Source organism: Crinia signifera, chromosome 12 (genome assembly GCF_055691185.1).
Source record: "Crinia signifera chromosome 12, ASM5569118v1, whole genome shotgun sequence".
Lineage (NCBI taxonomy): Eukaryota > Metazoa > Chordata > Amphibia > Anura > Myobatrachidae > Crinia > Crinia signifera.
In genome coordinates, this window is record NC_139228.1 from 24,487,671 (window position 1) to 24,510,248 (window position 22,578).

At 42.2% G+C, this 22,578-nt stretch overlaps 1 protein-coding gene across 13 annotated transcripts in view; it reads right to left on the minus strand.

The window, feature by feature from the left end:
* Positions 1 to 22,578, minus strand: part of RYR3 (ryanodine receptor 3) — a 527,067-nt gene that overhangs the window by 259,606 nt on the left and 244,883 nt on the right. For all 13 annotated transcript variants that reach the window (XM_083167836.1, XM_083167846.1, XM_083167845.1 and 10 more), the window contains 13 exons: positions 19,575 to 19,687; positions 16,639 to 16,744; positions 13,833 to 13,926; positions 12,760 to 12,834; positions 12,509 to 12,665; positions 10,282 to 10,446; positions 8,424 to 8,545; positions 7,833 to 8,022; positions 6,554 to 6,689; positions 4,208 to 4,303; positions 3,722 to 3,840; positions 2,445 to 2,578; positions 1,141 to 1,382 (listed from right to left, as the gene is read on the minus strand). In XM_083167836.1, coding sequence (XP_083023962.1) covers positions 1,141 to 1,382; positions 2,445 to 2,578; positions 3,722 to 3,840; positions 4,208 to 4,303; positions 6,554 to 6,689; positions 7,833 to 8,022; positions 8,424 to 8,545; positions 10,282 to 10,446; positions 12,509 to 12,665; positions 12,760 to 12,834; positions 13,833 to 13,926; positions 16,639 to 16,744; positions 19,575 to 19,687 — 1,749 coding nt within the window. The remainder of the gene's footprint in view (positions 1 to 1,140; positions 1,383 to 2,444; positions 2,579 to 3,721; positions 3,841 to 4,207; positions 4,304 to 6,553; positions 6,690 to 7,832; positions 8,023 to 8,423; positions 8,546 to 10,281; positions 10,447 to 12,508; positions 12,666 to 12,759; positions 12,835 to 13,832; positions 13,927 to 16,638; positions 16,745 to 19,574; positions 19,688 to 22,578) is intronic.

Here is a 22,578-nt window from a genome sequence, read left to right on the forward strand (position 1 = left end):
TTATAATGGAGCATGCTTTACTGAATTAAAGCCGGTAGCTTTCTGGAAAAACTTAGCACCAAAAGGCCCAATATACTGGAACTAGATCTATCTAATGAAACAAACCCCACATCTACCCTGAGTTATACCTTCCCAAAAATGTCTTATATGCTACAGCAGAAGTGTGTCAGTTTTGACCAATCAAATTTCAGTTCAGTAAGTGCAACGGCTTTTTGGCAAAATCTAACTTCCAGGCTTCTGTGACTGCCTATCCCTTGAACAATAATGTTTGCAGCTGTTTGTTTCTTGTATCATTGTTTTCGTCATCTGGTCATGTCACAATTTTTATTTTTCAATACCATAAATTACATTCTCTATAAATAAAAATGAAACCACACTTTATCACACATTACAGAGTCTGGAAAATGATATCCAACTGTAACATACAGGAATTCCAATACCACATTTTCATTTAATTACATTTATCTATTTTATATATTCATCCCAAGCAACAAAGCAGATTAAAAAGGCTAATTTTGAGGGAAACACTGCTCCACACAAATCGCACCAACAGCGGTATCTGTGTATGAAGGTGACTGAGACCTCATAACTGGGCGTTGTGTGATTCATCAATGACCATCTGCACTCCGTGAGGAAATGCTGTTATCTACAGAGAACCAAATATGCTGTAGTGCAGGTTTATCTGTGAGATGGTAACGTGGAAAAACATGGTCAAAGCTCCTCATTACACTGCAAGAAAGATGCCTCTATTGGGGTTTGGATCATTAGGCCCACAGGGTTTAAATCAAAAGTCTATAGGTAAAAGATTGACATATCAAAAAGGTTAACATGGAAGAGGCTGACTTAAATATGTTTTCACTTTTTTGCTGTCTATGTCGGCATATGTCAACATGGGCCCCTAATTAGTGGATTGCGTCCTCTAACATGTCTCGCTTTGCCATGCTTCGGAGAACTAAGAACAAGTCAGTAAAAAAAAATCATGAAAAATGTATGTCAACATTTTGCCTGTGTCGACCATTAGCATGTCGACCTTCTGTCAATCTTTTGTCAATGTCGACCTATTGCATGTCAACCTTTTTTTTATGTTTCGACCTATTGCCTTCTAGTGTAAAGATACAGTATGTAACGGAATACACTTACCAGACCACAAGTGGAGACCATCAAATCCATAGGAGAACAGATCGTCCCCCACACCATTGCCTCCCCATCCTTCCCCTCCACCAGGATAAGGGGCATAGCCGGACGTTGAAGCCCAGCCGATGCGTAAATGAGTTGGCTCTGGTGTCAGAAACGGATCTACCTGATCGATGTACATCTCAAAGTACCACTTTTTGTACTGCGCTGATCCCTCTGCTACACCCAGGAAGATGTTTGGTCTCATGCTAGGAAAAAAAAAAAGGTCAACCAGAATTTCATGGCAAATTTAAACTTGGACAAAGAGGGGCGCCAAACTGGTGCACTATGTTCAAATGGATTACCCAGGTTACCCGCACTCCGCCGCAAGCATTAATGTATAAAACATAGTAAGAAACGGAAACAAACCTCTTTTTAAATTTAAGGAACCAAAGAATTATTTATACAGATAAAGCCCATCTCATTCAGCGGGGGTCTGGCGGTCGGATTGCCAACCGCCAGCTGCCGGAAGGGGATACGAGCGCACAAGACGCTTGCATGTCCCCTTCCGATGGAGCTCACAGTCAGTCCCCGTCGCCTCCCTGTTGCTGTCCGGCAATCCCCACCGCCTCCACATTCCCTCCCCCCCCCAACCTTGCCATTCTCCTTGAAGCTGAGACGGACAGAATTCCCGTCCCCTGCCGCCCGAAAACTGGGGCGCACATTCCAGTCAGATGGAGCGCCTCTCCACCAGCGAGGGCATTCTGGCGAGCCCCGGCGCTGGCTGAGAGGGACTCCATCTGTAGGAACAATGTTACCATAGATCATATTTCATAATGGGGCAGATGTATTAAGCCTTAACAAGAGATAAATGCAAGGGTGATAAGGAGAGATAAACGTCCAGCCAATCAGCTCCTCACTGACTTTTTTCAAACACAGGCTGTAACATGGCAGTTAGCTGGTGATTGGCTGGACGTTTATCTCTCCTTATCACCCTTGGATTTATCTCTCGTTAAAGCTTAATACATCTGCCCCAATATACTGTATGTACTCTAAGGGGGGAACCAGGATGCATACCGATCAATATTTATGGAGAATAGCCAAGTGTAACATGACGGCAGCTGATACTAAGCAGTGCTGGGCTAACCCTGTTTAGCCAGTTATTCTCTGCTACCGCCAAGCAGCCAGCTGTCACGATAAATACAGATGCAACGTGGAAGGGAGTTTCCGTTATTGTCAAATAAAGAATGTGCATAGTAAATACAATGAGTTGCTTGCAATGATCCCTCTGCGGTACCTAATAAATAGGATTATTCTAGATAGGTACATACCTGGTGACATTGTTAACCAAGCGAGTTTGTAACAATAAATCTCTCCTGGGCAGAAGGTTGTCACAGATGAGGTTCTGGTTTGTGCGCACAGCAACCCCGTTACAGACACATAGAGAACAGAGGACATCCAGAACCTGAGGGGGGAGGAATATGTACAGTATAAAGGACAAACCAAGGGAACAGGAACCTACAGAGATCTTTGTGCACAATGAAGCAGCAATTAACCCTCCCCCGCTACCTTGACATTATTTTAGTAATCCTTTTTCCCTCCGGACCTCACATTTTCATATTATCTTTATGACATTGATGGTAGGACACCAGAGGTATTCATTTCACTTATAATAATTAAAATTGCCCTAAAGTCACTCCAGAAAGGCCAAGATCCCCCTTGTAATATAATATTACATGCATATGGCAGGTGCAATATAAATTATACTTAAGATAGACAAGAATAACCGTGATGTGGACAGTATCATTATTAATTGTAAGACACTACCAGGAACAAGTGTAGGTAAGGTGGCAAGAAAACGGTTATTGTCTGTATCAGCGGCAGCCAGGAAGTGTAAACAGGTTGAGTCACCCATATACAAAATTACGGCAAATGGAACATTCCGTAATACAAGCTTCAGGCTTGTGATTTCCCTCCCTCGCCCTCTTACCAACCACCCCCACAGACCTGGTTAACTGTTGTTCTTCCTTTAAGTTATGAGTGAAAAGCGCAATGCATGATGTATAGTGTAGGCTACCTTATAGATATAATATAATGTACTATACCATATACTGCATTATGCTTTGCTGTGTATTGTGGTTTGACTTCGTGTTTAATGAATATTGTTGTGTATTGTATGTCCAGTACTGGTCTGTTTGGGTTGTGGGTCCTTTTTCTCCCCCCCCCCCCTATTTTTGTTTTTTATTCAGGTGTACATGTATTATCATTTTCTATTATTATGTTCTATAATAAATTATCAATATGTTGAATTTATTTATTAACAGTTTCTTATATATCGCTTAAACGTTTGCCTTTACATATGCCTTGGCACAATGGGGTAGATGTATGTAGCAGTGATAATTGAAGTGAAGTGAGTGAGAGGAGAAGTGGCCCATGGCAACCAATCAGCACTGATGTAACATCTATAATTTGCATAATATAAAATTAGACAGAGCAGCTGATTGGTTGCCATGGGTCCCACTTCTCCTCCCTTATCACCGCTTCAACCATCTGCCCCAATGTTGTGTAACTACCACTCTATGGATAATGAAAGAAAATAAATCTGTACCTTGTGATTTCGGCCATGTTTGTCCAAGAGAGAAATTACAGAGCGAATATGTCCTTTCTCTATTAAATTTAAAGCCTCTGGACTTTCAATCAAGATGCAGTGCAGAACCTCCAGTATTCCTGCAATTAAACAGAATAAGAACTAGCCAAGTCTGTCTTCTTCCAACAGCTATGATCAAAAGCCAAGATTTCTCCGATTACAATATACACGAAGGGCCAGATGTACTAAAACTGAAAAGTGATAAAATGGAGAGTGATAAACCACCAGCCAATCGGCTCCTTCCTGCAATGTTACAGGCTGTGTTTAAACAATGACAGGTAGTAGCTGATTGGTTGGTGGTTTATCACTCTCCATTTTATCACTTTTCAAGGCTTAGTACACCGTTCCCCCTAACATTAGCCACTTTATAAAAGTTTTAAGTCTGTAGCCGACATTTATTTCATGGTAATTAAAGAAGAGACTGTTAAAAACTATCGGTGAACATACCTGAAGACGATTCAAGGCGCTCTAATTTGCTAATGAGCCAATCCAGGTTATTGGAAAACTGCGCACAGTTGCTCCTATTTCCACGAATAAGAGCAGCTACAAAATATAAAAAAACAATAAAATGAAGTAAAAATGTGCAGAATATTATATTACAGGGCAGCACCGCTATATTTCTTTAAAGTCAAACATTATCTATCCAATCATTTAGACTGAGACAGTGGACATGATATGAGCACTTATTTCAAATGACTGCGGCTAAGAAGTTGTTGCTCCCTGCACAGAGCCGAGATCACAAGTAAGTAGAAGCCCAATCCTATGATGTCCAGCAATGAGCAATGACGAATGGTGATTAAACATCGCTTGCTATGGAAGCCTTGCAATAGACAATGCCTCTTAGGATTCCTAATATGTAGATCAGCTGCTGAAGGTTTACATCATTTTATCAATGGAAGAAGTCAGGTAATGCAACTCTTCTATTGATTGGAAATAAATGGTAGCTACAAATGAAACTGCTATCTTTTGGGAAACAGTCTTGCGCTATGGTAAACTGTGACATCAACCTTGTCTATAGGAGAATGCGACTCAAGACATGATAACCAGCATTATGGCTTTGTCACTTCGCTCGCCATTCTTCACCAATCTACGCCCAATTGTAAAGTTTAAAAAACATACCTTTGATAAAGTCGTAAGACTACGACGAAACATGTTAGGCAGCACTTGCTAACTCTAACTTGGACTCTGAAGGATCTCTGAATACTGCCATCTCCACCCCGTTGGCCTTTGGATCCTCTATTTGCCTCCCTAATTTTGGATTGCATCCATCCCTAGTATTAGGACCTATATACCGACTCCACTGTGGACCTACAATTTCCGCACAATCGTGAGGACATTTCCTGAATGCAGGAATCCGATCATCCTCCAGCGTGAGACCAACCACTGTGGATTACAACTATCGCATATTGTGAGGACCCCACATCAAATCTGGGTATAAGATCTTCCTCCAGCGACATCATTTGCATTCCAGGATGGCATTATATTTCCACCATCTTCCAAAGGCCTACATCCATTGGATTCAGGAGCATACTCTCCATATTGGACAATCCCAGCAGCGTTTCAGAGACATAAGTATACCTTCCTTGTCCCTCATATATACATACATCAATTGTCATTGTTGTTGTTTTTATAACCATATTATTATTATTATCTTTTTTAATAAATTTATTGTAATATCCAATTGATCAGTTTCATAGCGCTCCACCTTCTTTTTGCACTTTACCCCCCATACAGAGGGCTGACACCCCTCGAGTCGGAGCAGCTGGACACTACACCCCATAAGGCGCCTGTTCCTACTCTGAGTGCCCCATCTCGAGTACACAACCCCCCCCTTTTTTTAAAGTTTAAAAAACACCCTTTTAAAACAAAGACAAATCATGAAAAACTAAGGTCGACCTTGCCTATATCGACATAAGGTATTTTGACCCTTTCAGGCGACGACCATTAGTGGTTGACCTAGAAATTGTCTATCCACTGACTGTATACAGTCCACTGGCCTTTGAGAGAAACACTGAACTATAACTCAATGTAGCCAAGATGTTAACTCGGGCAAGATTTATTAAGCCCGGTAAAGTGATACAGTGTCCGGTGATGAAGTACCAGCCAATCAGCTCCTAACTATCATTTTTTAAAACCTAGCCTGTAACTTGCCAGTTACTAGCTGATTGGCTGGCACTTTATCACTGGACACTTGATCATTTCACCAGGCTTAATACATAGATCTGCCCCTAAGTGGCATATCTTCTATTGTAAATACAGATTAAACAAATTCCACCCACAGCCCCATGTCCAACATGCTGCAGACCCATATGCAGTTTCATACAACCAGGCTGGTTTCTTTACACACTTGATAGACAACTAGCAATAAATAATTGCATTCTGATTGCATGTTAACGGACCCCAACTATCCCTGAAGCCCTAACTATGCCCCCTAGATTAAATTGAAGAATATAGCTGCAGGTTGAAACCATGAAGACAAGTACTAATCCTACACCTACTGCATCACAGTATAGGCAAACAATGCATTTTAGTTCAAGAAACCAGAGCTTATTCAGGTCACAGGTGTCACAATAAGTAGAAGATTGGACTTCCTACCATACACAAGAGATTGTATCCACGTTGAAGTGAAAGCAACATTTGAGAGTAATATACTGTATTAACATTTTTATTTGTTAACATTTATTTTAAAAGGTGCCAGCGTGTACCATTCATGATTTACAATGAATTTCATGCATTAATGCAGGTCTGACGGAAAGACAATGTAATGGGTAATTATTGTATACTCCTTCTTACCTAGTAATTCATAAAGAAGGTTTAAGATTTCTTTCCATGCTGGTCCAGCTTTTTCCCCAATAAATTCAGCAAAGTGTGCCGCACAGCTGTACACATTTAGACGGTCAATGCAGTTCAGAACCAAAGCCAGCATACCCTGCACAGGAGGCACAGACAGCAATTTCTTAAAAATACATTGACGGAAAATTAGCTCTTACCACAAGGCAAAAGCCCACACTAGCCGATTCCGGCCTGTACGGAAGGGAGCAATGGCTGTCGTTAGCCCTTGTCTGAACATGCAGGACGCGATGAGGGGGTCATTAATAATGTATGGGAGCACGCATCGTTAATGATATTGAGTGTACACACTAGGCAATACTGTGAACAATCTGCCTAGTGTGTATGGGCTTTATGCTGGTAACACAACACCGTTGCATCATATGTAGAAGACACCAAAAGTAAAAAAAAATGACATTTAGATCTATCGACATTTAGAGCGACCAATCAGGTAATGGCACTAGGGAGGGCATTGCTAAATGTGGAGGTATGGGCAACGGAGACATGTTAAGACATTGTCAGGGCAGCCGAGAGGAATGCCGGGCCCCGGTAAAAAAATTGAGGCGTGGCCTAAGTGTGGAAGGTGTGGCCACCTCCTGCACTTGGGCCACACCCCAAAATGTTTAGAGGGGGTGAAAGAAAACTCTAAACTCAGCAGCAGCACACACCTACAGCATGTGCTGTGCTGACAACAGCACATGTTGTAGAAGTGTGTGCTGCTGTTGCTGCCTGGGAGGGATGGCAGGGGAAGGGAGGAGTTGGACCAGGGCACCTGCCAGGCCCCTCCAGCAAGCCCGGGTAATTAGTACCCCCCCCCCCCTCTCAGCTGGTAGCGATGTCATCTTGGTGGAACGCTATGTCCAGGCACCATTTATAGGGATGGACCGGACAACTCTGTTCCACCCCCTCTCTGTATTACTATTGATATAGAGTAGTTAATGAATACTTGGACTTGTAATCAGGGTGTGAGTGGAACCTAATAGGGTTGTTTCAAATGAGTATAATGTTGACAATGAAATGTACACATCAGCAGTAACACTGACATTGCAAATAGCAATCAGTTTCAGTCTTTCATTTTTTTAGGATGGATTGACAGACAGAATCAGTTGCTATGGGCAACCTCATCTCTTTTCATTTTGAAAGGTACAGTATCAGTAAATACAAAAAACCCATAGTGGGTGAGCTGAAAGAACGAATTTGAATCACATCATTAGTACTTCAGTAACAATGCCCAATGTCGTACCTCCTCTTTAAAAAGGTTCTGTCTGTTTTTGAGTGAACGGAGCTTATTTTGTTTATCTTCATGTTCTAGTTCTTCCTCTGGAGGCTGGAAGTAAGCAATCAAGTCTTGCAGGGTTTGAACTACCTCCTCAATAGGCAGGGCGATGGGGGCTGATACCGTCCGGTTGTTTCCCATCAGAGAATCCAGATCACTAGCGATAAAACACAACGGAAGTTACAATTGGCCACCGCCGCACCACACACACACACCACACTCTGGGGGCTTTGTCAGTGGTGATAATGATTTAGAATGAAGTATCCACTTTTTTTGCAAAATAAAGAACACTTGATAGATTGATTTTATACATTGTTTTCAGTTCCCTGCAGATGTTTTAGATGTTATCAAAGTGACAAACAATACAGCGGATCTGCTGCAAGAGAGAAATGATGAGTCAGTGTGGTACATTTTAATTGGTTGCTGCTTTCCTTTTAATAAATATAGTCCTATTTGTGTTTGTAATGTGAACCAAGATTATGAAAGCTTTCGATAGGTACATGAACAATACTTTTATGTGCTGTGTTGCAAAACAAAACATTGCTGAATGGCCTGTACCTGATAAATTTGCTAAACAAGCCTGTGGTGTTACGGATGATTCTAGCAGCTTGGGACTCTTCATGCTGACACTTCTGTAAAGTGACGCCATCATCCATATGGCCTTCCTGATGCAGAATCGCCTGTTCACATTTAAACAGATTTAAAAGACAGCTTCGGTACAGGGGAAAAGCATTATTCTGAGTGCCATATGTACGAGGAAAGGAGCCTGGGGATTTTCCAGTTCTTGTGGCCATGCAGCTCGGAACAAGTAGGATCTTATTGTACGGAGTTAAGCGGACAAAAAAAAAGGCTATAAATGAATGTGGCCCCTGTCTATTAGCGACCATTATAGGAGTCAGGAAAGCTGGTGCTATACCGCTTTCACTTCGCTAAGAAGGGACGGACCCTGGATTTGGATGTTTTGTCGGAATCTGCCTTCAATGCTGTCGGAGACGGCATTACTTCAGTTTAACAAACCTTGTTGTTGACCCTGTGCTTTCAAAAGCAATCCATAGAAGGCTACATTGTCAATAACAGGTTTAAAAAAACAAAGGGGAAATCCATTTCTGCAGCCTAACCCTCCCCATATGTCGGGATGCTGCGGTCGGCATTCTATCGGGAAACTGCCAACCAAGATCATGACCAAATCCGGACAAAAATTAAGTTGCGTTATCAGATTAACATCTTAAAAGGATTCTTGTATGATAACACACATTTCTTCCCATTTTCTGCTGATTTTTACAGTATCCAAGTAGGAATGTAGGATACAAACTTATGAACATTGCATAAACAAGCAAATTACTATATTTGGAAATTACAATAAAAGCTAAAAATATCCAAATGAGCTAAAACAACAGAGCAAAAATAAATATTTGAAATAATTTGTGTTAAAATCATGATTTTGTGGGTCTAAACTTGCTTAATTTGATCATGGATACAACTTACTGTATACCATGTAAAATTTAATGTCATAGCAAGTAAAGCAAAGTATGCTATTTTAAAGGCAAATGGACACAAAAGTAAATAAAGTTATTGCAATTAAATAGGTCTAAAAACCACCAAGCTAATGTCACCACCTGGATCCCATGACTCTGGTTCCAAGAACTCAAGAGTAAAGAGAGTTATGGGGCTACACACTTGGAGATGTGCTAGAGCAGTGGTTCTCAACCTCACTCCTCAGGTTTTCCAGGTCACCTGTGCATTTTTATAATGTGACAGTTGGTGATACAGAGGGCAGCTGCTGGTGACCTGGAAAATGTGCACTGTGTGGGGGTCCTGAGGACCATGGTTGAGAACCAATGTGCTAGAGTGTTCTGAGCGATGCTAGATCGCTCAGCACAGAGCGTTGCATAGCCATGTGCCATTGAGCGATCTGTCAGGGACAGTGTTCTCCCGGGGGGAACACTGGCAATTACCAGATTTATCGAGCATGCCGTGAATTGCTATTGCTATGGTCCCTACACACAGAGCAATGTAGGGGCATTTTCTAAGTGATCTAGTGAGATCGCTTAGAAAATGCCCTCAAATCGCCCCGTTTGTGGGCCCCATTACATTTAAATTTTCAGCATTTGTAATGTGCAGTAACTGAAAATTACGCAGGTGCCTACTAGATGCAGCCAGGATAATTCCCGATTTATCTCCCTTCAAATCATACTATATTTTTCTATTTTCTTCTATGCCTTTCTTCTCTGTTTTGCTACTGGTATCCCTTCTAAAGTTTTAGCAGGTTTCTCCAGGAATGGAGCTCTCGCTACCTCAGAACTACTGGTTGACTACAAATACAGATCGGGCATTTTTTTTTTTTTATTAATAAAATTACTTGCACACGTTTCAGTGAAATGGAGTACATGCAGCGTGCATTAATACTTGTACTTACTCTTCTTTTAAGTGGTCCCAATCGCGCTGTCTTTGCATCTTGCGCTTTGTAAGTCAGCCACAGACCACTGTCTACGTGCTGGATAAAGCAAATTGAATCTCCATACTTGATCTCGGCTACTCCCATTCCATCAATGTCTCTCTTTGGGCCAGAGTCCAATTTTTCCTATGATAAAAAAACAAAAGAGTCAAGAGAAAATATCCAGAAAGTGTAAGATGTACAACAAGAACTGTAACTTTCTTTAGTTTATTAAGGTGGTTTCGACTGTTATTGATTCACAAACAAACTGAATTATTTTGAATCTATGTTCAAAAACATTTTAAACGTACCTAAATTGAATGCATACATAAAGTCTATTCATGCGATACTGGCAGCCCATTGTTGGGATAATTACAGCCCCAGTGACACTTTCATTGCAGAAATCAGTAGTCTGTGACTCATTTCACGTTCTGATAAAGAAGGCCGGCAAGCACTGGAGCATGTTAATTCTAGTGGGTTATACTCAACTTATCATGTTCATTTGTGAATGACAGATGCCCGCTGTGTGCAAACAAAATTAGGATGGAGAGATGGTTCGGGTGACTAATTTTAGAAAACTTCTTGGCCTTAAAATAATTTTCCATATGGGAAAACATCCCTTTAGTCATTAGAAGACAGGTAGAGACAACTGTGTGCCAGAACACCCAGTTCTGACGGGATATGGTCATTAGGTTGACCATATAAATGTCAACATGCATTAGGTTGACCACTGAACCTCGATAGGGCGAAGGTTGACACTTGAAATAGGTCGACATGGCCGAGGTTGACAGCCTTCACCTTAAGTGGTCGACCTAATGCATCTCAACCTTCATGCAGTCAACCCTAAGACCCATACTGGTGCTGACACCTTTTGGACCCTAGATAGTCTTCCGTGTAAGGAATATGAGATCCCTGTGTGAATGCCTTCCAGATTAAAATCAAGTCCCAAGAGAGTAAAAAGGCAGAGAATGGTGGACTCAGATGTGACACACGGACTGTTAAAAAAGTCTGCATGACCAATAAGAGCTCTAGCCTCCTCTGGAACTCTGCTTCTAACCATTATCCCAGGAACAATAGGATAAGGGCCAACTCAAGGAAGTAGTTGGAAACTTTCTATTCTCACACGAAACTTAGGTATTCCAGACCACGATTCATTTTTTTTTTCCTCTAACCAGTCCTCTAGCTTTGAGCATTGTGCACTCTTAGTTACTAAGATTTCCTCTTAGTAACTAAGGGGGAAATTTACTAAAGGAAATTTGTAAAAAAAATAGGTGTATTTGTATCCAGAAATACACTTATTTTTGACATTTACTATTCTGAAAATACGGCAATTCGTAGTCGTATTGATGTGCTATCAATACGAATACGAATTGCCATATTTTCGGGATAGTAAATGTCAAAAATAAGTGTATTTCTGGATACAAATACACCTATTTTTACAAATTTCCTTTAGTAAATTCCCCCCTAAGTGTTCAACTGCCATATTGTTTACGCAAATAACGCTTGTCAAAACAATCAAAGATCTCAAATTAGACACCGCAACAGACCTATCGATATCTTGAAACATTCTATGTGCACTGAACACCACCTTGGCCAGTTGGGTGCAAGAGGGATCCCATAGAACCACCATGGTGAGAAATCCCTCTTCCTTGAGAAATCCCGTTCCTTGAGCAATCCCACTCCACCTTGTGGTTTAGCTGAGGTAACAAAATGTCCATGTCCTTTCTGTCCACATCCTACAACCTAGTCACAGGGGCCACCAGAGCAGGAACCATGCAACTACAACAACCTTGTACCCTGATAGGTGGCAACAATTGAACAACTCTCAGTAGGGACCTGTGGTCGAGAGACTATTGTCCAGAGTGCAGGATGTTGAATAACAAAGTAACCCAATTTTCCACCCCTGGCATATACACAGACCAAAAAACAAGAAAGTACACCTAGAACGGCAGGCACAAAAGTCACCGGTAAAAGTTTGAAGAATCCCCGTATCCCATTCAAACAACTTCACCAGCTATAGAAAAACTTTCCTGCAGCTGAGGATTCAATAGAGGAAAGCAGAAGCTATCCTTTTATGTCCTGCATTTAATGAAGCACGGTTGCCATGTTTAAATTACTTTTGAAAGCATACGATAGTGGTAGAACACCAGAATGTCCATATGCACAAAGCAGTTAATGCTCATGATCCATGGAGGATTTCAGTACTAACTTTGGATGCTCTGAAGCAGAAAGCCGATGACTTGGTGTCTGACTTTGATCGGTCTTGTAGCACTAATCCTTGGTCCTCTGTCAGTGCAAAGTACTGCCCAGTTGTAATATGGCGAAGGCGGAATGTCTGCCCCCATCGGATGTGACTCCCACTCCAGCTGTTCAACAAAAAAGGTTAATTTAGATGGAGTTCCCTTTGTTTTTAGGTGATGCAGTGATGTGCATGAATAATGTGGAAATGATAGAGATTACCTTATTCTGAGGGGCTCCACTCTCCATAATGACCTAGCACGAACACCTGCTCCTCCTGCTTCATAATTAACTTTCCTGGAAAGAAAAACACAAGAATAATCTTATCCTGATTACTATTATGAATCTGTGCTAGCAACTTTTTAACATAATATATATTTTAATACCCTATAGCAGTGGTTCCTAAATGGTGTGCTGCGGCACCATAAAGGAGTGCCTTGGAGCACGTGCAGAAGGCCTCAGGTTGTTGTCCAGGATAATTTCAAATTAATTATGTTCTGTATAATTGGCAATCCCAGTGCTTGTGGCGAACAAATCACAAATTATGTGGACAATCCGAAGCAAATCTTGTCCCTTACTAAATAATTAAGCATAAAGATGACCTATCAACACAATTTATTTAAAAAAAAAAATGTTTTTCTTAATTTCACAGTAAGAACCTTTTGACCTAAGGGGTGCAGTGGATAAAACCGATACTATAGGGAACCTTGATAAAAAAAAAGGTTTGTAAACTACTGTCCTATAGGTATTGTTCATTTTGTACAGATGCAATGCAACAGTAATAATAAACTAGCGTGAAACAATTGAGTGACACACAGACACTTTTGCACGGTTTACACACAGTGTGTCCTTACTCATAGCATAGCGCTGATACACTATTATAAAATACAGTATGTAGGTACTGAGCAGACAGATGGACACTCAAGGCAACAAGCAGGTACTCCGGTTTCCTCCCACAATCCAGAACTGTACTGGTAGGTTAATTGGCTCCCAACAAAAAAAAAAAAAACTAGAATGTGTGTGTGAGTGTGTGTGTATATATGTGGTAGGGAATACAGATTGTAAGCTACACTGGGGAAGGGACTGATGTGAATGTTCAACTATACTCAACTATATAAATAACTGGTAATAAATAATGCCCTATCTTTAGGCAGCTAGATTACAAATGTCTATTTTTCTATGACTATATATATATGTTATTTGGTAAAGAAGTCTTATCAGATTATACTTGCCTAAACTAGTTATGGAAATTTTGATACAACTTTTATATATAACGCCCAGTCCTCCCATCTCACCTGTGCTGGGCGTCTGCTGGATCAGTAGACGGAATTGTTAAACATTCATCATGACCATGGAAAAACCGGACTACATGTCCACCAAGGAGAAACCCTGAAATGATAAATATGTGGAATTACTGCTGTTCACAGCAAACAATGCATTACTAATCAGATTACAGTACGTCATGATTTATTGCAACTGAAACATTTTTGCCCTTTTTAAATCCAGGTACAAGGACATTGGCGTATATTTACTAAGATGGAATTTCTATTGAAGATGGAATGATAATACGGACAACCAATCAGATTTTATCTATTATATTCTAGAAGGTGCTAAATAAATAAGTAGATTTTGATTGGTTGCTCTTAACAACATCCCACCTTCAATAGAACTCCCATCTTAGAAAATAAACCTGTTTGACCGGGTGGCGTTAATTCAAGAACCACTGCTTACCGAGAGATTTTGAATCACCCCCATTGTTGTATCAATACGGAAAAACGTTATAAATCTGTTGAGCACTGCTGCACGGCCATTACAGAAACATGTATTGATTTGAAAACACCAAACTGCCTTCTAAATATATTTATGAACAGGTTTGGAGTAATGAACCTGATTTATGCCCTCAGTCTTTTATTTTCCATTCAATGTGCCTAAGTAGAATTGTTTCCTCTGACAAGCTGCATCTTTAATCCCTTTATTTCCAAATCATTTGAAAGTACATTTACTAAATATGTAGCACTGAGATCTCACAAGGTACAGTAGTGAGGTTGTTCAAATTGCTTGGTTATAGACGTAACTGACATTTACTAAAGATAAATGAAATGAGAATTGAATAGCCCAATACAGATATAAATAAAGGTTACATAGACGTGACACTTAACAATGTGCGTCATAGTTTGATCCTTAGGGGACTGAACTCAGCATGATAAGGCTAAAGACAGAGATGTTTCTGCTGCTGTCAATTTCAGTGTTTATGGTAGATCCTGCATTTCAGGCCATTTAACAAAGACTGTGGTTCACTACGTGCCTCACAAGTAAATAATAGAAATATTTCATCAGAGCTTTCAATATCAAGACTGATGTTGTGGTGTTATTTCTTCAAAAAATGTAGTGCCACCTATTTCTGGAGTGATCAAGTATCTTTTTATAAGGTAGGCACCCTGGAAAATTTATTGCAGTGTTTTTATATTTATATACATACATAATGTGCATGGGATCCGCACTCACATCCAGACAATGTCCACAAAGAAGGGGGTGCTCCACTAAAGAATGTAACTTCCAAATACAAGTAGATAGTTCCAGTGTAGGTCACCAGAGAGGGCACTCACCACCAATAGCAGGTAAAAATCTTTTTAATTGACGTTTCGACCCCGGAGGGCCGTTTTCAAGAAAGAGGTCAGCAATACAGTGTGTCACCAAGAGAAAGCCAGGTGACTTTATTGCTGACCTCTGTCTTGAAAACGGCCCTCCGGGGTCGAAACATTGACATCCCATGCTGACTTCTGTCAATTAAAAAGATTTTTACCTGCTATTGGTGGTGAGTGCCCTCTCTGGTGACCTACACTGGAACTATCTACTTATATACATACATAAATATATGGAAAGAGTTTTGTCCGAAGCTTACACATAGAAACCGTGATGTCACAGCAACTAAAATGACTGCATTGCCAGCTTTTTGACCCTTATCCTTTCAGGGCAAGTTCCTGAGTCTGTAGGTGGAGATTAAACTGTCCGTGATGGAGGGTGTAGATCAGGCATGTCCAAACTATGGCCCTCCAGCTGTTGTGAAACTACAATTCCCATCATGCCTTGCCACAGTTTTGCTATCAGAACATGCTAAAACTATGGCAAGGCATGCTGGGATGTGTGGTTTCACAACAGCTGGAGGGCTACAGTTTAGACATGCCTGGTGTAGATAATATTTAACTTTTTAAAACAGATAAGATGTCAGGATAACATTGAACTTCCTTGTACTGACCTTCAAGATTCATATTAACCTTTTGAGTGCCAACATATCTCTGTGAGAGATGCACAAAATATCCGCTAAAAATGCCAGCGTCGCTCACATTTGTTATATAAATTCAAATGAAAAATGTTGTGTAAAAAAGCTTATACTTCCTATATAAAAGGTAACATTACAGGTCATTATGATGAAGAAAAATGTTTGCTTGGGCAATTTGCACACCTATTTTGACAAATTCCATTGGCGCTCAAAGGGTTAAAGTAATTATTTGGAGGTTTAGTGTCGTTTAACTAAAAGTAAGAGATAGTATGATAGAGGTTATAAACTGCCCATACACGGTCTGTTTAACGGATCAGTTTGGGACTTAAATAGTACACATCGTATCGGATCGCATGCCTTGTGCATGCACTGCGATCCGATACGATGTGTAGCTAGTACAAAAAGTATGTGCAGCACATACTTTTTGTACCGTACTATGAGATGCGCGGGAGCGGGAACGGACCGTCTATGGGCAGCTACACACTTGTCACTTTCTGTACCAAACAGTTATTTTCAAATTCCCAAAAGAAACGACAAATGTTTTGTATGGACATAAAATTGCAAACAAATTCTACAAAGGGGAAGCCCTGGTAACTCGAATTAAATATTAACGGTGTTGTGATTTAATCAAACAATAAAATAATCTCTAGCACATTGTATGAAGAATAACAAATTTTAACCAAAATAACTAGATTACTATACATTACCATAAAACAATATTTGCCATATATTGTTGTTTTTTAAACAGTAATGATTCACACTTCCATAGAATAAAGGGAACACCATACCAAAGATAATTTGGGGTACATAAATAAACACACCTTCCGCCACACTGCTCCCCGAGCACGTAGGATGGACGTTCCAGAGGGTCTGCATAAAAGAGGCATCTACCTGGATATTGCCCATTCCATTGGATATGGAGAGATGCTGCCAAACAAAATGAAAGCTAAATCTGTCACATGGAAACGATACGGGATTTAAATGTACTTCTTTTTTTAAATTTCTTTTGAAATTAAAATGTTCTTTATCGAAGCATTACAAATAAAGAATCAAAGTACTTTCAGTGTGTGTACAATATAACATGCATCAATAACAACTACTGTATCTAGTATATAACAATATTAAATAAGCAGTGCGTTCTTCAATCGGGTCAACAAAAATATAAAACTAAGAAAATTATGTGAACACAGACCCAGATCCACGTCCACCTTCCATCCGTTCATGTTTTAAGAAAGAAAAAAGGTCACCTAGACATAGATCCAGTGCCCAATTACTAAATAGGCCAGTGATGGCTAACCTTGAAACTCCAGCTGTTGTTGAACTACACATTCCAGCATGCCCTGCATCAGTTTTAGCATGGCTAAATAGTAAAACTGATTCAGGGCATGCTGGTGTGTGTAGTTCAGCAACAACTGGAGTGTCAAGGTTAGCCGTTACTGAAATAGGCAAATTAGGCACTAGCCTTTGGGCCCTTCAATTTTTCAGGGCCCTACGGCAATAGATCAAAACAATGTTGATTTGATCTGGAAAGAAAATGACAAATGAAGCTTTCTTAAGTTGATTCCAAAAGGTAGAAAAAAAGGAATCGGCTCAAAGAAATAAACATTAAAGACTCTATAAAGAAAATACTGTATGACTCTAACGTTTCCATTAACATCAGGAGATGACTTGCAAGGGTATGGGTCATAGGGTCAACATACATTAGGTTGACCACTAAAGGTCAACAGGCTTTAGGTCAACACATGAAAGAGGCCGACATGGGCTAGGGTTAACCAGGTCAGAAGGTCGAAACAAGCATTAGTTCAACCATGGGAAGGTCAACATTCAAAAAGGTCTACATGAGTTTTTCAAGTCGGCTCAAAAAAAAAAAAAAAAAACATTAAAAAGCTGATGTTGACCTTTTGACTTTCGACCTTCCCATGGTCGACCAAATGCGTGTGTCGACTTTCCGACCCTGTCAACCTTATCCAAGTCCCACTATGCCTTGCCACCGTTTTGCTACTAGGGAATGCTAAAACTGGGGCCAAGTAAGCTGGGATGTGTAGTTTCAGCTGGAGGGCCGCAGGCTGGAGGGCCGCAGGTTGGCCAGGCTTGCCATAATATATTCCCAAAATACTGACAAATGTGTTCCTTGAGATACGCTCATAGTGATGCTGCCGCATGTGCCCGAATGGCGTGGCTAGTCGCCCTCACGCCCGGCTGCAGCTGCCTGAGGCTAATGCAAACTCAACGGCCGCATGTAAAAAGACGCATGCGTATGCCGGTGTATTGCGGTATTGTGTCACACCAGCACCATGTCGGGTATGTAACTTTCCCAAATTTGGAAAGATTTTACAGGTAAGTATACTTGTATATGCGCCCTAATTCATGGAATGTCAAATCTATGCCGCACGATCTTTATCCATTTTATTATTGGTGCGGCTAATCTTTATTTTAAGTGTTCATTTGAGTGAATTGCAGCATTTCGGTAATGTTACATTTTAAATCATCTGCTACAAAGTACTCTCCTGAGAATTGTTGGCGGCCACATTGTGCAATTACTGTAAGATAACATTATATACGGTATGACAGTCCTATAGAAAATTGATAGTTCTGCAAACAGGTTCATGAGTGCATGATACATTATTACTGGAAAGCCGCCGAAACAATATGCAACTGCTATAATTAACAGTCATTTTCAAATAATTAAACTTTCATGGTTATATACCATTATTACACATACTGTATATATGATGGCATTACTGACAATCGGCAGGTGCCTGAAACTCACAGGCTATTACATTTAAGGGGGGGGGGGGCATTCAGCAGTGATCGGTATCCAGCTGGGGACCGATGGCGCAGCGCTGCGCATGTGTGTAGGATGAATATTCACATGTGCAGGGCCAGAGATCGATCGCCTTTGGCGACTACAATATTCGCCAAGGGATTCGCACACAGTCGGGGATACAGTCACCAGGCCTACAAGCATTAGATCGACACCATTAGGTCGACATGACTGAAGGTCGCCAGGGTCATTAGGTCGACACAAGCATTAGGAGGACATGGGGAAGATTGACAGTCAAAAGGTTGACATGGGGTTTTTCACTTATTTTTGAGCCGACGTGGTATTTCATGCCCTACCATCCACTAGGGCGTGGTGGGAGAATAATAAAGCGTGCTGAGCGTAGCGATGCACTTTTTAAGTGTCCATGTCAGCTATGTCAACATTCGGGTAAAAAAAAGTGAAAAAACAACAACCATGTCGACCTTTTGACTGTCAACCTTCCCCATGATGACCTAATGCTTTTGTCAACCTAATGAGCCTTTCAACCTAACCCCATGTCGACATTCATGCCTGTCGACCTAGTGCTTATCAACCAAGTTGCTGTCTATCCAATGATCCACACCCCACAGCGGGGCAGGCAGTGGGCAGACCGGGGCTGGCACATGGTGACGTCACATGACATTAGCACCCGCCCCCTGTTTGGCCATCTGCAACGCAGATAAACCTTAGTTCAGACTGACTTATCTGCGAGCAGACAAAAAAAAATAATTCGATGGTCGGGAACATCGAAGGATTTTTCACCCGTACGTCCGCATCCGAATGCATGTGTCAGCGCTCGGTAAGCAGAAAATTTATGTTGCTTACCAGGCCCAGCTGAATCACCCCCTTAATCCCATATTTACTAAATGGGTATAGAGGACAGCATACTGTGGCATAGTTGTATAGTAAGAGGAGATTAGCAATGGTGGCATGGTAAACAGAGTAGATACTTACTAAATATCTTTCGGATGACACACTAACTAAAATCAGATCATCCCCAATGCGAACTTTTTCTCCTTCTGATCTCTGTTTGGACGCGGGATGTATTGTCCACCAGCAAGCCTCTCCTATAACCAAAGCAAAAAAACAACCCTCAAAATTGTGTCCTCAAACTGTGGTTTCAGTCGCACCAAACAGTCCCTCTTAGTGAGCCCAAGGTCATAGGCAACTTGGCAGAACGAAGCGCCTCTTTATTTGTGCAAATCAAATATCAATATTTATTTTGACAAAATTGCTTTGTTAGATTACACTGCTCACTCAGACGTGTGACATTTGTACTTGTGTGTGTGAATGAGGCTTAATCTGTATACGATGTGCTACGCTGCAGCGGATTTTCCTCAAATTCTGTTGTGCTTCATCTCTGACTTCATACGTATTTTAGACTATTCATGTATGGTAAAAGATCCAGCCCAGACTATGGGCAGTATTCAATGAGAAAAGTTCTCCGTGTTTTGTGGAGAATTTGTGCTTTGTTCGCCTTGGACGGAGCATTTTGCTCTCCAAAAGCGAGCAACCCTATTCAATGTGAAATATTCTCTGTCTTTCTAAGTGATTTTCTCCGTGTCTCTCCGTGTAGCAATTCTCCATCTTTTGATGGGGAGCTGGAATGTGAACTTTTAAAATAAAAGGTTTTTTTTTTTTATTTTGGTGTCAAAAAATCAGTTTTTTTTTCTGTGAAGGGGCATGTTATTTTGGTACTCTTTACCTAGAAGGGCGCCCGCGATTGAAATCGCGGGCGTCGGGGGTAAAAATCGCGGTCATCGCGGGCATCGCGGGTACATAAAAATCTGCTACCCGCGATGACCGCAATTTTCCCATAGGGAACAATGTTAAAAAGTCTGATTGAGCGCGATTTTGATGTAAAATGCCTCAATGCCCGCGATTTGGCCATAGGAATCAATGTTAAATGGGCCACAGAGCCCAAATAGCCACAATTAACCCTTAAATGTTCCCCCAAATTTTTAACGCCACCCCACGATCCACGCCAACCCGAAGCGTGGCGAGCGCAGCGAGCCCGCGAGGGGCGGCGGTACGCGTCCTCCGACCTTTTCATGCCCTACTATCCACTAGGGCGTGGAGTGAGAATAGAATAGTGTGGCGAGCGCAGCGAGCCACCGAGCCCGAAGCGTGGCGAGCGCACCGAGCCCCGCGAGGGGACGCGGATACCTTCACAGGTAGACGCGTCCCCTCGCGGGCTTCACAGGTCTCCGCGTCGCCACGGACACCTGTGAAGCCCGCGAGGGGACGCGTCTACCTGTGAAGGTATCCGCGTCCCCTCGCGGGGCTCGGTGCGCTCGCCACGCTTCGGGCTCGGTGGCTCGCTGCGCTCGCCACACTATTCTATTCTCACTCCACGCCCTAGTGGATAGTAGGGCATGAAAAGGTCGGAGGACACGTACCGCCGCCCCTCGCGGGCTCGCTGCGCTCGCCACGCTTCGGGTTGGCGTGGATCGTGGGGTGGCGTTAAAAATTTGGGGGGACATTTAAGGGTTAATTGTGCTTATTTGGGCTCTGTGGCCCATTTAACATTGATTCCTATGGCCAAATCGGGTCCATTGAGGCATTTAACAATAAAATCGTGTCCATCGGGCCTTTTAACATTGATTCCTATGGCAAATCGGGAGCATCGCGTCGCGGGCATCGCGGGTACATTTATGGCCGGCCGCGACGCGACCGACACGATTTCCATGTTTAACATGGGTTTCAATGGGAAATCGCGGGCATCGCGTCGGTCGCGTCGCGGCCAGACATAAATGTACCCGCGATCACCACGACGGGCGCCCAACTAAGTAAAGAGTACCGTTATTTTTATTCATGTGCTTATAGCACATGAATATATATTTAATTTAAAAAAAAAAAAAATTGTAATTTTTTTTTTTTTTTTACACAGTGCAGCCAGCAGGGGGCCGGAGCGCTCGAGCCGCTCATTACATATTCATATATTCACTGCACCCGATGGTTAATATGCACGATCGGGTGCAGTGAATACTGGGTCCCCCGCTGGCTATAGGGGGGGGGCAGCCTGTGCTGCCTGGGTCCCGGAGAGCCCCCCTCCCCTCCACATTCCTCTGTAGCAGCCAGGGAGGCTGCTTCCGTCCCCCGGCTCCCTGCCAGCTCCCTGCCGCGGACTCTCGTCCGCTGCAGGGGTTAAGACTCGCCACGAGTGGTGGCGAGTCTTCAAAACATTGAATAGTGGGAGCAGGAGGCTCCGGAACATGGAGAGTGCATGGAGAGCGAAATAAAACGCTCTCCATGCACGGAGAACTTTCACATTGAATACTGCCCTATGTGGTGATGTTTTACGGAGTATGTGATGTGAATTAAATACTAACTTTAAAGAAAGAGAGGGTGCAGTACTCCTCTTAGGAGTGGCTCTGCTGCACTGGGTACCAGGTACCATATGGCATTTTGAGGCCAGGTGAATGAGGAAACGTCTGTACTTTATGGAAAATGTTACTAAAAAGTTCCCCCATCTCCTCTTCTGCTGAGCTGCAGTCCGGAGGTGCCGGAGCGCAGGCTTCTTCAACTCAGGACGCCGGCGGTCAATTAAAATGCAGCACCAGTAATTGGCAGCCGCTCTGATCGGCTGCCGGTATGCAAGCTCTGATTGGCTCAGAAGCAGATGCAGCATTTTAATTGGCCGCCGGCGTCCTTGGTTAAATAAGCCTGCGCTCCGGGACTTGCTTTGATCAGCGCACTGGCAGTTGGGGGGTTGTGGTGGGCCAAATGAGCTGCACGGGCACTTCCAGAGGCGGAGACTGGGACAGCTGTACCCACAGCACCCCCTATTGGCGGCCCTGGTTGGGGGACGGGAGGGCGCTCTGTTCTGTATATGAATGAACTGCATCTCTGAAAAGATCTACACCAGTGAGGTCAGACTGTATAAATTCAATTCCGAACTTCCTTGTCCTATACACTACAGCCAAGACTGATACCAGATATTCACAAATGCAATTCA